Source organism: Henckelia pumila, chromosome 3 (assembly GCF_033568475.1).
Source record: "Henckelia pumila isolate YLH828 chromosome 3, ASM3356847v2, whole genome shotgun sequence".
In the NCBI taxonomy this organism is placed as follows: domain Eukaryota; kingdom Viridiplantae; phylum Streptophyta; class Magnoliopsida; order Lamiales; family Gesneriaceae; genus Henckelia; species Henckelia pumila.
This window is the reverse complement of record NC_133122.1, coordinates 38,445,172-38,462,118: the sequence shown is the minus strand read 5'-3', so window position 1 is coordinate 38,462,118 and position 16,947 is coordinate 38,445,172. Positions and strand designations below refer to the sequence as shown.

Here is a 16,947-nt window from a genome sequence, read left to right as displayed (position 1 = left end):
ATGGTGTCAGAACGAGGAATAGAGGCCAACCCTGAAAAAATCAAAGCAATTTTAAACATGAATCCTCCGAAGAGTGTAAAAGGCATCCAAGAATTGACAGGACGTTTGGCCGCCCTCAACCGATTTATCTCAAGATCTGCAGACAAGGGTTTACCATTTTTCAAAATGTTGAGGAGTGGGAAAGGTTTTCAATGGACAGAAGAGTGTCAGCAAGCATTTGACGAGTTGAAAGTGCATCTGACCTCTCCGCCGTTGTTGATAAAACCAAACGAAGGTGACACCCTGTTAATTTATCTGGCAATATCTGCGGAGGCGGTAAGTGCAGTATTGGTCTCTGAAGTAGGACGTGAGCACAAACCAGTTTATTATATCAGTCGAACTTTACACGGAGCAGAATTAAGATATACAAAGATCGAGAAACTGGCACTGGCTTTGGTAATTGCAGCGAGAAAATTACGTCCTTACTTTCACTCTCATCCAATAATTGTACTCACCAATCATCCTCTCAAACAAATTATCTCGAGTCCTGAAGCATCAGGAAGAATGGTTAAGTGGGCTGTTGAACTGAGCCAATATGGAATTGAATATCGCCCGCGTCCAGCGATTAAAGCACAAATTCTGGCTGATTTTCTAGTAGAAATGACAGTAACTCAAGAAGAAAGCTTCACCCAAACATGGATGGTTTATGTCGACGGGTCATCAACCTCTACAGGAAGCGGTGCAGGTATAGTTGTGGAGAGCCCACAGGGAGATAAATTTCAATATGCCGTCAAATTTCTATTCCCTGCAACGAATAATGAGGCAGAATATGAAGCTTTCATCATGGGAATTAAATTGGCCCTGTCGGTCGGAGCAAAAAGACTGACGATACACAGTGACTCCCAACTTATCATCAGTCAGGTTAATGGAAATTATGAAGCGAAGGAAGATAAAATGTTTGAATACCTCACTCAAGTGAACGAGCTTCTCTCGCGTTTAGACAGCTGTGATATAAAGCAGATACCTAGAGGGGAAAATGAGTCAGCAGACCGCCTTGCCAAGTTAGCAAGCTCCTTGGCCAACATTGATAATAGGAAAATTACATTCCTAACTTATGGCAAGGAAGAAACTGATGGAAGTGATGTTACAATCTTCTGTGCTGACAGCAAAGAGCCTAGTTGGAAAGATGAAATAATCGACTATTTGAAGCAAGAGAAACTACCTGCTAACCAAGTCGAAGCTCGAAAACTTAGAGTGAGAGCTGCTCGGTTCACGATCATTGATGGAGAACTGTACAAAAGAGGTTTTTCTTCACCTTACCTAAAGTGTCTAACGCCAGCTAAGGGAAACTATGTGCTCCGTGAAATTCATGAAGGAATATGTGGAAATCACTTAGCTGGCAGAGCTCTCGCAGGGAAAGCATTGCGCCAAGGGTACTTTTGGCCAACGATGAAGCAAGACGCTATTGAGTTAGCAAAACATTGTCACGCATGTCAAGAGCATGCTAACTTCCATCACCAGCCGGCTACAATCTTACAGCCCCTGGAAAGTCCTCTACCTTTTGCTCAATGAGGAATGGATTTGGTAGGTCCTTTTCCTCCTGCTACCGGACAAAGAAAATTTCTGATAGTAGCTGTGGATTATTTCACCAAATGGGTCGAAGCTGAACCATTGGCCAAAATATCCGAGAGAGATGTAATCAATTTCTTATGGAAGAATATAATATGCAGATTTGGCATTCCTCAAACCTTGGTTTCAGACAATGGAACTCAATTCTCTGGAGCGAAGATAAAAGACTGGTGCAAAGGACTCTCTATCAGGCAGTTCTTCACTTCTGTAGGGAATCCTCAAGCAAATGGGCAAACCGAGGTCACCAACCGGACCATTCTACAGCACCTCAAAACACGCCTATGCAATGCCAAAGGAAAATGGGTGGATGAGTTGCCAAGTGTTCTATGGGCATATCGAACCACTCCACGCTCTTCAACTGGAGAATCTCCTTTCAACCTGGCCTACGGAGCGGAAGCTGTGGCTCCTGCCGAAATCGGAGAGCAATCATGGCGAGTGAAACAGTACACTTCATCTGGGAATGACCAAGCCCTCCGAATTTCATTGGACTTGGTGGATGAACTGAGAGATGAAGCTTCGACACGAGCCGAGAGATATCGAGCTTGTATGACTAAAGCATACAATGACAGAGTCAAACCAAGATCTTTCCAAGTAGGAGACCTGGTCTTGAGAAAATCCGACATCTTGAAGTCTGTGGGTAAATTAGACACAGAATGGGAAGGCCCGTACAAAGTAATTGAGATTGTGAAGATGGGAACATATCGCCTCCAACATTCAGATGGAAGAATACTTCCCAGACCTTGGAACGTGGCCAACCTGAAGAAGTTTTATGCATAAACTGCAACTCTCGCCAATAATAGGCTAAATTTACCTTTTTTGCTATTAGCATATTTTCCTTATGTTTTCATATTACAAGTTTGTGATACATTTTTCAACTAATTTGATTATTTTGTTATACAAGCAGATTACTTTGTCGAAAGCTTATCATATCTCCTCTCCTATACCAACGCTTACTTACGATGTAAACGTCATAGACCCTAGCAATCATAAAAAAAAAAATTCCCAATAATAAAAGGCTTGGCCAGCCCCATGGGACATTTGAACTTATGACGCTGTATGAGGTCAAGACGACATAATAATATTATAAGTCCCGGGATACCTCACCACGTACGAAGTGGGTTTAGGACTTCCCCATGAGACAAAATCTTGGGAGACTGATCCCCTCCCAAGTACTCCAATATTAAAGCGTTAGTATTTTATTCATCAAATAAGTATGCAATAGCAACTTCAGAAAACAAAGAGATATGATAACTGACAAAATTGAATATATATAAAAAAGGGGGAAATAATTGTTTTTCCTTTGCTCCTCCACCAACTGCTTAAGCACTCAAAAAGAGCAAACAAAATATAAGACTTCAAAGTCTTTATTACAAATAAAAAATATTGCCCAAAAGTGGCAAGAAATAATAAACTAAACTGCTCCACGGCTCCTAAGAGTACTATCCATGTAGATTCGACATGCACCCGTCGTCGTTATTCAAGCTAGAAGTTCGAACGCAAAGCTTCGATCATCTCCTCGTCACCCAGACCTCCCAATAAATTTCCTAAGGGAGGATCCGAGTCATCCTCAACTCTTGCAGTTCTAGGCTTCGGAATTTTAGGGTGAATCATCATAATAATTTCCTCCGGAACTAGTTGAGTATCCCGTAGTTCTTTGCGACAATCCACGACAACTTCGTCATGAATAACAATCGCCCGCTGAATCACTTCATCTCTAAAAGCTGTGGATGCTTGATAGTCTTCAATTGCTTTTTCTCCGGTACTTCGCAAGAGATTCTTGCCTATTGACGAATTGAGAAAAGTCTCACCGGTCTCCGATTCATGGGAATATTTTCCCTTAAGTAGCTCCATATCCTTGCACATTGCATCATACTTTTTGGATTTCTCTTCAAGCTCCTTTTGCGACTTGAGAAAATCATCTCGGGCCTTAGCACCTTCCTCGCCGAGTCTTTTGCACTCACCCCTTAATGACGCCAGCTCGTCATCAAATTTTTTCCCGGAATTTCGAGACCTCTCTTCTCGAAATTGAAAAGTTTGGGCAAGCGATAAAATCTGCAAAGACCCATAGATAAAGAGTATTATTTACTACATAAAAATCATAACAAGTAACAAACATATAATAATATACCTGGAAGGCAGACGAGGCAAGAGACCGAGTTAATACTTCGGTAGGCTGAGGCAGTAGATGCAACCTGTCGTGATCTCCAATGAGATTAGCTCCGGTTCTCCAACCAATCTCTGGATCCTTCAAATCCCAAAAAGAGCCAGCATTATTCTTATGATTCACACCCTCCAAGAACAAGTGGCGACCCTCACGAGTGTCGGGAGGAACTGTTCGTTCATCATCACGTCTTGTTTTTGGATTTATTCTACCATTATCATTCTCCCTAATACGGGTATCACGGTCAGCATAATTTCTTCTACCACCATTCCTTCGGTCACGAGTGTCAGTATTTTTAGATGGAGGACCAGAACTATTGACATGGTCGGATGGCCCGGGAGAATTCCTCCTCCTTGGAATCCCTTGGGAATTGTGATTACCTCGATCCATTGGAGACTCTTTTCTCGACATCTTTGATGGAGTCTTCTTGTTTTTCTCTATGCAAGCGCGAACCTCCGCCAAACTTATTTTATCGCCTACAAAAAGAAAAACAGAGAGAAAAGAGAAAATGATGAATAAATTTTAAATTAACACGAGTAGAAGAATCCCAAGAAGACGCAAACTACAGTTATCAAAATTCAACTTGGACAAAGCATTACCAGTAGGAACCAAACTCCTAGGATCGATTATTTCATCAAAAAGACCTAAGAATCGACAGTCAAGCTGCAAAGTGCGGTGAGTTTTACCAAGTATGATTTTTCTAGGCCCCGGACTCCAACTCGTGGGAACCCTCCCACTCTAATCCCAAACGTAAAAAAACTCCGATCTCCACGAACTCTTTGGAGAGGAAAAACGGGATTAAAATTTACAGTCCACACGAGGTTGAAAATAGATATAAGATTCGGGCATGGAACGACGCACCACGAAGAGCGAGAAAAATAGCTCCGCACTCGGAGTCAATTGAATTTCGCTCATTCTACGAAGAAAACATGAAAATACAAGGATATCCCCTGGAGTCAACTGACTATAACTCACACCAAGCCTACACACGATTTCTATCAAAATGGCATTGGGAGGGAGCAAAAACCCATAATTAAAATATTCCAAGTATACGGTGAAATAACCCGCGGGCGGGTTCTGACAAGAATCCTCTTTGGTAGGAATCTTCATAATATATCTTGACAATAAATCAAGTTTCTCGCGAGGTTTTAAAAATTACGAGTTGCCTACTACACACTTGTCAACCCCCTCCGATGAACCTCCGGATCTACTACTTTCAAATTCGTCAGGTTCACTAACAATTTTTAAGGAAGTCGAAATCTCCGCGTCACGTGGCAAAGGGACGTCTATATCACTCAAAGGAGAAACACGGTCATCAAAATCACTATTGTTACTATACCCCGTGCAAGGAGATAAATTTGTACTCCGATTCGCCCTTAACAAGGACATTATCTTACCACGAGGCGGATACCCTGCACATAATATATATATCATATACAACTACCAATCATGGCAATTAATTAGATCCTATTAGACAGAGAAGTTGGAGTGAAAAAATCAAAGACTCATGATTTTAAACAAAAAAGTAAAATAATTATTATCAAACACTAAAACACGCAATAATTGCAAATTAGTAAGCGAAATATATGTATACATGCATATGTCTATGTATATGTATATGTATCTATCCAATCTCCCTCACGGCCCAAGACTTTATCGTCTCTATGCCGCTAAGTCGCCAGCGCTGCCACGCCGTCGCCGCTGCGCCGCTACCTCCCTCCATCCCTCTAGGTTGCCGTCGAATATGCTGTTTCTCTATGGATCAGCATCGCTGCGTCTCCTCCCCTCCGGATTTGCTGCGTGACCGTCCTCTTCCCGTCACGGCTGCATCACCGTCACTTGCTTCTTCTCCGAGATCTGCAGCGCGGCTGTCACTAGTTCTTTTCCAAGATCCGTGCGCCGCTGCCTACATATCCTTCGGTCCGCCGTCGCCGCCTCTTCTCCTCCTTCCGCCGCCTTTTCTTCTCCAGCCCTGCATCGTCGCCACGCCGCCGCACCTTGCTGTCGATCGGTGATGGGTTGAAGGTCCTTGGAGATGGTGGGGATGATTGGATAGATAGGGCATATTTACACACCATAGACTCATACATTCCAAATACACATATTCACGTTGGAAGAGGAGAGAGGGGAAGAGGAGAGAGGGAGATAAAATTTTTTCTTATAATATAACAATTAAAAGCACGTGAAGGAAAAGTGATTAATACCTGCCATAGGATTATTTTGACCCTCGCTTTAATTTTCAAACACGAGCACTCAAATACTGCAAGAAAAAAATAATTTCACGTTAGTAGGTTATGATGAAACCATACTGTGCTGCTGAGTTTATAATGACTGTAGTTGATAGCGTTCTACTGGATTTCTGAAAATATTATTAGAATTCTATTGGGATTCGACAATTAATATTTTGGTAGGATTTTGATTCCTATCCAATTACACTGTAATTATTATTATTTTGCCAGAATTTTAATTTCATGGCATCACAGTCCTACTACGGTTTCTCCATCCAGGTCGATCCCCCTAATTTTCGCAGTGGCTCATAATATTCGTTCTCGGCAATTAAATTTCTGGCAATACTCCGATAAAAAAATCTACTCTCGGTCCTTTCAACACGCGCGACACGCCCGAGAGTGGGGGGCCTATGATAGGTTACACCTAAAAATTCAACTGGGCCTGAGCCCAATCATGAAGGTCCACTCCAAATATTTTTGAGGCCCAAGCTTATTTAAATATTATATATATTTAATTCAAGCAGACCCTGATTTCTACAAAAGCCCATAAGAGGCTCGAGCCCGTGAAACACTCCGAATATCTATAAATAGCTCAAGTCACCTCATTATTAAGGTACACAGTTTCTTAAGCACTATATCGCTCTACTCTCGATTATTATTTCTTGAGTAATAACTGACTTGAGCGTCGGAGTGCCTTCACCGGGAACCCTCCCGGCTCCTCTGACTTTGTTTTGTGACGTAGGAACAACCCACTGAAGATCTCCACCTGGAACATACAAGGATCTGTTGATACTCCGGACTTTGCGAAAGCAACGTGTCATATACAAGTGATTTTTGGCTACACCACTTTCATTAAAAATATTACAAGATTTCTAAAAAAATAAAATAAAATTTTTTTGGTAACAATTGTTGAGACTTGAGAGATTTGACCGTTGGACCAACCAGCCCAAATGTTGAACTTGAATCGAATACTTCCCGTAAAAGAAATTGGGCTGGACCTCAATTTCAAGTTGAATTTGGAATATTGAAGTCATTTGATTTCAAGGCTTCAAACAAAATATGTAAAGGGCATGTTAGGATTCATCTTATTTATCTAGCAAGATTATGGAACCAAAACAAGAAACTCCTTTTCTCCTCCTAAAATACATTCTCTTAAAAAATAAAAAAAACCTTTAAATAAGGAAATTATGTAGATTATTATTTTATAACATTTTTGGTTCTTATAATAATTTTTTAATGAGATAGGATATGATCATTTGAATTTATATAAAATTTAAATAAGATTCCTTATCGATTCGTAGGTTGATAAATTTTTCTTGAATAAAGAATATTAAAAAAATAAGTATTAATTTGTTATCATAAGACCCTCAAGCTTAATAATATAATATAAATAGTATAGATATTACATTTTAGTTCAGTTGTTTATTATTTTAAAACCTAAAAGTTCTTGACATTATCATTTAAAGAAGTACTAGCAATAATGGCACACATGATATGTGTGTATAAAAAACCGCTGCTCGTGAGAAAAATTGAAAATGAAATTTTTTTCTTGAGAAGATAAAAATCAAGTTTATCAATTTAAGAAAATGAAATAGGTAACTGCATAAAACTTATAAGCAAAGTGATGACCGGTTAAAAAAGTTGAAAGTGGAGTGCTAAGGGTATTTTTGGAACAAAAAAAAGCTTCACCAAAAACAGTTATTAAAAGGGTCTCTCCCTTTATTAATAGGGTAGATGAGATCCTAGCATATTGGTAAGACACAAACCATGCATCCAACGGTTCGTATTTTTACACATAGACATAATTAATTATATATTGTTGACGTGGAAAATCATGTGACATCGGATCTATCATTGGTGTATTACTCATATGCTAGGTACCATGAAATCCTAGCATATAAGTAATACCCAAACCATGCATCCAACTGTTCGTATTTTTATACATAAGCGTAATTAATTATATATTATTGACGTGACAAATCATGACACATTAGATCTATCATTGGGGCATTACCCATATGATAGGTTGAAATCTACCTATTAATAGTGTAGATATGTACGCTTGTTTATATATGCATAAATACGCATGTTTATCTATGAAATATAATATTTATTTATTTAAAATCTCCTCTTTTTTGTGGGATATTTTTTAATTTAAAAAAGAATAATGCTATAGGTACAATATATATCATGTACAACGATATTTATAACAAATATATCGTGAGATTTTGCTATTATATCGCGATATTTTACATTCAATTTATCATGAGATTTTGATAAATGAAATTTTGGTATTGATTTTTTTGTGTTGTACAAATTGATGTACAAATTTGGTTGTACATATAGCATTGCTCTTTAAAAAATGACCTCCTCAATTGTATTAAAAAAAAAGTTGGCGGGATCTATTTTTACAAATTTTCAAGAATTTTTTTTTTTGTGAAGCTCATAACGAAATTACAGTTAATCTCTTTTTTTTATGCAAAAAAATCTGATCCTAATAACTAATCCTAAAATATTTTTTCTTTTATTTTTTAGATCTTATATTTATATATATTTTAAATTCAATCAGACGTTTAACTATATTTTAATTTTTTTGGATAATCCATTACTCTTAAGTCATAACAAAAAAATATGGAAAAAATCCTTGATTTGAAAATAACAAAAATTATCATTTTAGATAGATATTTTCACTATATAAGCACAAATACTTAAATCTTCAATCATATATTTATTTTTATATATATATATCCATACATGTATTTATCTGTATTTTTAAAACTTTTAGATAGATAATTACACCTAATAAAAAATATGAAAAAATCATTAATTTTTTTTAAATGCAATACTTGAAATGCAAAACTTCTATGAAACAATATCATGAATCAATATTTTGAGGTGAATATCTTATTTGACCCCAATAAAAAAAATAAGTTTTTATGTCAAAAATATTATTTTTTCTTGAAAGTATGGATCAAATCAACTGTCTCACACTCTCACACATATAAATCCGCATGATAATTTCACAAGCATGGACGAAGCTATCACATGCTCAGTGTGGGCAAAAGTCCGCTTGCCCACACTGAGCCCAACACACAGAGATATAAAAATTTTTAGTTTTAAATTTGTACTTATTATTATTTGTAGCATCGAGCATTTTTGCCGCTTTACCAAAAACTATAACTAGTGGTAATGATACAACTCAAATCTTTTAAATCACACAGCAGTCCAAGCGTCATGGTTCGATCACTCTATCTAGGAGAGAGAATTATTTCACACCCAAAGTTTTAGGTTCAAATTTTAAATTTTTATACGTTATTATTATCAAAATTGACAATCTATAATGTTTGTATAGTGCTTTCTCCTCACGAGTCAAAAAGCACTTGTATATGCTTTGATTAAAAACTATTCCAATTCACATTACATATTGTCTCATCATCCATATTCTCTACAATGCCTAAAATTTCACCAAATTTTAGGTTAGTTTTTCCTTCAATGTTCGTCGATCATTCAATTTTTTTAAAAAAATTGTGCCCTTTTGGCGAGCGAAAATCAATCCATGTTTATTTTTGGAATGTAAAATATATATTTTCTATCAAAGTTATTTTAATTGTGAGTTCTGTATATGTTTTTATTCGCCATTTTTTCCGTGTCATCCCTTCAATTAACAAGTATTTTTGATCGTGTATATCTTGTGTTCAAACATCATGAAATATTATTCTAGTTGTCAATTAATTAGTGCCTTTTGTTTACTTTATTGATTATATTACATTTTCAACTACACTAGACTAAGATCCTGGCTTCTTCCTGTTCAATGGAGAACTAGTTACGTTACGAAGAACACTAATGTATACATACATATTTATATACATGTGAGCGGGGGACAGAAGTGTTTGGCCCATCATGTATTATATATGAATAGAAACTACAAGCTTAACACAACAAAGAGTTCACGTGGGCTCGGAATTGATTGGACCTTCACTTAGATCTCCCTGGTTCGTTCGACCCTGGAAAAAAGATAATACCCTAAGCCATTTGCTTTTTGACACTTGTCCCACTCTGAATTTGTTTTATAATTTTTTTATTCTTTTATTATTTACCTTTATTTGACCACCGTAATTTTCTAAAAATTAATCCGATACTCATTTTCAATTATAAAATTAAATAATACAAATATATCTAAATTAAATTTGTTTTTTATAATCTTTGTGACTAGTTGGAAAATTTTCACTTTGTTATTAATTTCTTATTTTACAAAAAACATCATATGTTTAATTCCTATTATTTTTTTGGTTTATTTGTAAAAATTATCACTTCGCTTACGATTAAGATCATTGTTCTAAAAAGCGCAAAAAAACGCCGCTTTAGTGCGATTAAGCGTGAAGCGGGAGCAAAAAGTCTTGCTTTGTACAAATCGTGAAAAAACGGTCAACTCTTTAGTTAACCATATTAAGCGCAAAAAAGCGTGAAAAATGCGAAAAAGCGTGGAAAAAATAATTTTTTAAAAATAATATTTAATTTAAAATTTTATTTTTTAAATATTTTTAACTATAACATTTTATTTTAAATGATAAATATTTAATAATATATATTTTTTTACAAAAAAAATATTTAAATGCATCAAAATTAAATTTGCTTCGTACATTTCATTTCTTTGCAACTAAGAGATGAAACCTGACCTAACGCAAATATTGTACTCCAGTTAATTTGTTATTTTCAGAATTACGTTTTTTATAACTTGAAAATTTATGTATTTATTCTTAAAATCTTTAAGTTTATATATTATTTATTCTATTAATTAACTTAATATAATTAAAATTATACAAAAAATGAAAAATGATTTTTCACGCTTCGTCACATTTCACGCTTTTTAGAACTTTGATTAAGACTAATAACATTATAAAAATTTGAGATACTGAACTATAACTACTATTTAATTTTTTCTAAGATGAATTCATAATTTAATGGTCTACGTTAAACAAATTAATCATTGATTTATACTTTCATTAAACTATTAACATGTAAAAAAAATTATCAAAAATAAACATGAATTAACCGAAAAGTAGTAGCATGTAGAATTTTATGTTTTTTTTTAAAAAAAATTATGAATCTTTGAATATCAACCAATTTAAAATTTAAGATGCATAGTTTATAGCTTATGAAAGTATCTTATAAAACATCGAAAATACTTAAACTTCTCACTAAAAAAAAGTAAATTCTTGTCAAAATTGAAAACAAGGGTTCAAAATTGAGAAATGGATTTGCAATTGGGTGAAATCGTGAAAAAAATAAAAAAAATAAACAAATGAATAAAAAATTATGAAATAAATTAAAAGGTGAGACATGTGTCAAAACATAAATGCCTTAGGACATTGGTCTTATGCCAGGGTCGAACTAACCAGATCTCACTCCATCAACCATGAAATATGTTTTTATATTATAAGAAACTGCTAGCTATCTAATTAAAGTTTTATATTCATATATCTTTGCCAACTATTCAAAAGACTTCTCTCTTCGATCTCGAAAAAAAAAACTTCTCTCTTCATAAAAAAAGAAAGAACAAAAGGTTTAAGAAACGTGCTCAATTTGTGTGGCAGACAAGTTCTGTACCTATTTAATAGGAATGAAATGATAGATTTATTTCATTTAAATGATTGATATTAAAAAAATAAAACAAGAATAGAATGTAATTATCAAATAATTTCATAAATAAAATTTGAATTAATAATATTATCAAATAAATTCTTAACTAAATTCTTTTGTTAGTGGAACTAAATTCTTAATTATTATACACTTACCGTTATCATAAAAATAATATAACTATTAATCTTAATTTTATTATTATTAGTATTTTTTAAAAAATAAATTTATTTCAATAAAAAATATATTAATTATTATTTAACAATAATTTTATTTTATTTATATCATATTTTTTATACTTATAAATAATAGTGATTTGTGTGATAATATTATTATTTTCATGATTGTTATTTTAATTTATTATTATTGTTATTATTATTAAGATAATAAGAAAATATTTTATAAACATGAAAAAAGAAGGAGTGTGAATGAATGACCATTCTCATTCAAAATGGATAAAATAACTATTCTCATAAATATGGGTTTGACCATTCCAATGGATTCATCCAGGGGCGGAGCCACCCTTGGGCTAGGGTGGGCTTCAACCCTACCTCAATTTTTTTAAAAAAATAGTATGGAATTTTTTTGTTGAGAAGTTAGTTTTGGTGTTTTTAAATAAAGTACTAAACTGTTGGGACAAAACTGATATGAGATAAACTGAAGAGAGCTAAACTGAAATGCTAAAATGATAAGCATGTTTTTTGGACTAGCTCAACTGATTTTACTCGATTCAACCGAACTGAAGACACTAAATTGAACTGTTATCAGTCTACCTTCGCGATTATCAGTCTACCAGAGCGATCTACTTGGATAAATTTTTTCGTATTCTGACACATTTTGCAGAAGGTAGTGCCGCGATCCAAGAGAATGTTGGCTTCAGAATTTGTTCATGAAAGTGACAAATGCAACGGGTATATTTCAAATTTTTTCAAGAGATCCGTTTTGAAATTATTACCGTTGACATCCAAAGACTATAAATAAGAGCTTTAATCTATTGAAGAACAACTTTTGCCAACTACGCTTGCTGTGAGACTCGAAGTACAAACACCTAATTTGTTATTATGATCTTTGAAGGATCATCTTTGTGTCAGTTTAAAACGAGTTGCAAACATCTGTATTTTATCAATCTGGGACTGAAACTGAGTTGTAACTAGGAGTTTTTCTTTAGGCAGTGGATAAGTCTTAAACTGGATTGGGTATAGTGACCCGTACCGTGATCACCTACTAATCAGAAGCTTAAGCATGCATTTAACTTAACAAATCAAATAATCAGAAATAACAAAGGATAACCATAATAAATAATTAAAATATCAAATAAAATACTATTATACAACCATATCAAATCCAAAGGTATTATCCCCTGCATGCCGCTTCGTGGAGGCAAAGACGGCCACATACCATCCATGGCTACTCCATTTTTACTCTTAAAAAGAGGAAACAACAGCGGCGACGATGAAATCTTCTCGGCTCTGCTCTGTTCCTCCACCCCCACCACCACTTCTGTAGGCGGAGACATCCTCTGCTCTTCCGCAACTTTCGTGACTATATCAAAGGATTGCACATACTCAACGGGCAATTCGGCGCAAGAAACAGAAGATTTTTCCACGTTCAATGCCATTTCTCTCTCTAAGTTTAGTAGATAAATTATGGCGCAGACGGTGCATATATAACAGCAAAGTTGCGTTTACTAGAAAATAATAGAGAAATTATGGCTTGTGTTGTTTTGTTGAATTCTAGTAGGATTATGAATTATGATGATAGTGGGTGGTTTTGTTAGGATTTACACTTTATCATTAGTTGATTTTTTTAATCCTTAATTATTACTGATATATACTCATCACTTATTTACGAGATTCTCTATCCTTAAATATGGTGTTAGGATTGGTTGAAAGTCTAGGGGGGGTGAATATACTTTCAAGCAGTTTAGTAGGAAATATTGAACTTGATCGGTTTAGTGATTGAGTTTGAGGGTTATATTAATGTCAGATGTAGTTTGACAAACAAAATATGTGCGGAAATATGTCAAACTGCAGATTCAAAACAATGAGTGAATATCAATTTAGGGTGTGCGGTGAAGGTGAGTAAACTGAAATAGTACAGACAATTGTTTATGGATGTTCGAAGATTTCAAATACTCTTACGTCACCCCTTCTTCCACCTCGAAAGGATTTCACTAAAAGACTTTGAATTTTACAAGCAATTTGCAAAACCCCGATCCAGTTTAGGTCTTAGACACTGCTTAAACAAGAACTCCTGGTACAACACTTCAGTTTCAGTCCTAGACTGATAAGTGAATAGAATGAATACAACTCAAAATTCTTAGCAGAAAAATGATCCTACAATGATCAGAATAACACTTCAGCATTTGTGCTTCGAGTTCCTTGATCAAATCTTGAGCGTATGAAGCTTTTAGTATTATCGCAAGAATGACAGGGTGTTTAGAACATCAGTTGCTCCTGAGATTGATCAAGATCTCTATTTATATCCTTTTGATTGCCAACGGTCATAAATTCAAATTGTCCTTCAGATAGGATTTAAATTATTCCCGTTGGATTTGTCACTATCATCAATAAATTATGGAGCCGACATTCCCTTAGTATCGCGACACTACCTTCTGCAGAGATGTCAGAGTACAGATGATCTTATCCAGAAATGGCACGGTAGTAAACTGTTGTGGGTAGACTGATGCAGTCAGTTTGGCACGGGTAAACTGATGGATTCAATTTAGCGAGGCAAATTGCATCCCTTAGCCAGTTGAGCGCGGTCGCAGTTTAGTTCTGAATATCAGTTTAGCGCTTTAGTTGCTCAATTAGTTTGGCTCTCTTTTAGACTTTGTAAATACCAAAACTAAATTTCCCAACAATTTTCTCCTTTTTGGTGTTTATCAAAACTTTGAGACTTGGCGTGGATAAACTGATATTCAATGTAAATTTGGTTTGGCATTCAAAGTCAGTTTCAAGTTCTTGAAAATCTTCCCCCTTTTTGATAAACTGATAATAAAGATTCGGGAATAGAGATACAAGAGTAGATAACATAATAATCTTGACGCAATAAAAGATAGATTATCTTCGATCGGAAGAAGATCTGTGCAATGATGAACTGCGAGATGATTGATGAGCTGCTGAAGTATGACGATGTAGGGCTTGAGCTTCATGTTGAATGTGCAAAATATTCTGAGATAAGCTTGCCAAAGTATTGAGTTGCCGAGAAATTCCTTGAAAATTAGATTGAATTTAAGTGTGAAAAGTTTGAACAAATCCATTCAACTTTTCAAATTTTGTCTCCAAAGACTGATGAGAATTTTGCAGTTGAGACAATGAGCTTGTCAGTTGAATTGAGTCTACTAGTAATTTGTCCAATAGTGCAAATTTTTCTTGAAGTTTACCTAGTTCTGCGCTCATTGATTGTTTCAGAAAGGAGATGTTGCTGTTGGTTTCCTATTGATTTCCCTTGAGACCAGTGACAGTCTTGGATATAGCATAGACTGAAGTTTCAATCTGAGAGATCAACTGATACCAATATTCATCCTAAAGTGATGTGGGAGACAGAGTTTCTTTACTACTGGATGAAATTTGTTCCTTGACAAAGTCTGTCTTTTGTCCTTTAGGAGGAGATCAAGGTGTAGTTGAGATCATCTCAATTTTTCCTTTTCCTTTGTCCTGATGAGCTGATGATTCAGGGATCGAATGAACAATCATAGCTAGATTTTGAGACAAAGCCTCAGTCTCAATAGCTTTGTCATCAAGAGATGAATCTTTGACGGTTTGTACATGTGATGGTGATTCATGTACTGATTCTTGCAGCTTGGTATCAGTGACAAGAGATGGTGTGACTGATGGATCATCAGTTGAACTGGATGATTGAGGTACTTCTTCTCTAATGGATTTGGATGGAGCAGGAGCATCATCAATTTGAGATGGAATCTCCAAAGGTTCTGAGACTTCCTTTGATTCTTGTAGAGTTTGTTCAGCAAGACTTGGAGAAAATAACTCATCTATTTGAGAAATTTGTTGTTCTATAGATTCCATATTAGACAAAGTTAATGTCTCATCCTTAGTGGCAATGACTGGAGAAGGTGGCATTTCCAAAGCGATTGGTTGAGGTTCTTCAGGTTCTTCTTGAAGAGTGAGTGAAGGCACAACTTCTTCCATAGATGGTGCTAACAATAAAGAAGTTTGTTGATCTTCAGTTTCAATATGAGAAAGGACTTCGTCAACGTTCATCAGTTGAAGCTTGGGTAGAGCAGTTTCAGTTCCTATTGGGTGAAGCTGCTGTTCAATGGATGTGTATGTTGTATTTAGAGAAACTGATGCTTCTTGTTGAAGTTCTTCAAACACCTGATCAATTGAGTGGTTGGAAGAGTCAGTAGTGGAGTGACCTTTCTTGCTTTTCTTGTGTTTGGATCTAGACTTGGAGTGAGATTTATGTTTCTTCCATACAAAGATTTTTGGATTTTCTAAAGATTGATCAGTCTCCCAAAACTTTACTTCCATTTGTATATTGATGAGATCAGTTTGAAGTTGAGTAAAAATGGCTCGATCTTCATAAGAAGTTCTGGCACGTGGATCATAATTCCTTTGAAATTCATCAACAATCTCACTCAGTTTCTTGATCCGTAACAAATCATAGAAGTATTTTCTTCTTATCAGGGCTTCTTGAATGTTGCCAGTCTTGACTACCCTCAGCACGATTTCTTCAAGTTTGACAAATTTAGACAGCTCATTCTTTTTGGTGAGATGTCTGGCCAATGTAGAGGTCCTGTATCTGTGCCAAGTATCAAAAACTTCGGCAGTGCGCTTCTCAGCATATTCAAGTACCTCATCCATGGTCAAGTCAATTTGAAGTTTAATAACATTGGATGGCCTGTCAGGATCTGAGAAAGATGAAATTTGAGAACTTCCTATTGCCAAGTCCAAGCCTGAATGAGTATATTCAACAAGTTGGTTTGAGGATAAACCACAGATTGGTATTTCTTTAGGTAAGGTGACGATTGGAGAGATATATTGCAAAGGAGCCTTCTGAGTTTTGACAACTGTTTCCAAAACTTCAATTGAAGGAGTTGCTTGAGAAGGATGGAGGATTTGAATTGGTTCAATCATCATGTGTTGCTTTCCATTTGAGTCAGTTTTGTGTTGTAGCTCTTCAACTGTTTTATCAGGGAAATGTGTGTCTTTAGTTGAGGCCACATCCATCGGTTTAGGAACCACAGAGATGATCAGTCGAGATAGAGATGAGATAGCCTTAGTGTGTAGAGTTCTTGTCCATTTGGTTTGGGGCTTCTTCACAACTTCTTCACTATCAGTGTCCTCACTG

At 35.4% G+C, this 16,947-nt stretch overlaps 1 protein-coding gene across 1 annotated transcript; it reads left to right on the top strand.

Moving 5' to 3' along the window:
• Positions 1–1,551, top strand: LOC140888504 (uncharacterized). Its single transcript, XM_073296194.1, has one exon. The coding sequence runs from the start codon at positions 1–3 to the stop codon at positions 1,549–1,551; it is 1,551 nt and encodes a 516-aa protein (XP_073152295.1).
• The last annotated feature ends 15,396 nt before the right edge of the window (positions 1,552–16,947 follow it).

Excerpts from the sequence above, each read along its gene's own strand:
- LOC140888504 (XM_073296194.1), top strand. The coding sequence starts at position 1 with ATGGTGTCAGAACGAGGAATAGAGGCCAACCCTGAAAAAATCAAAGCA.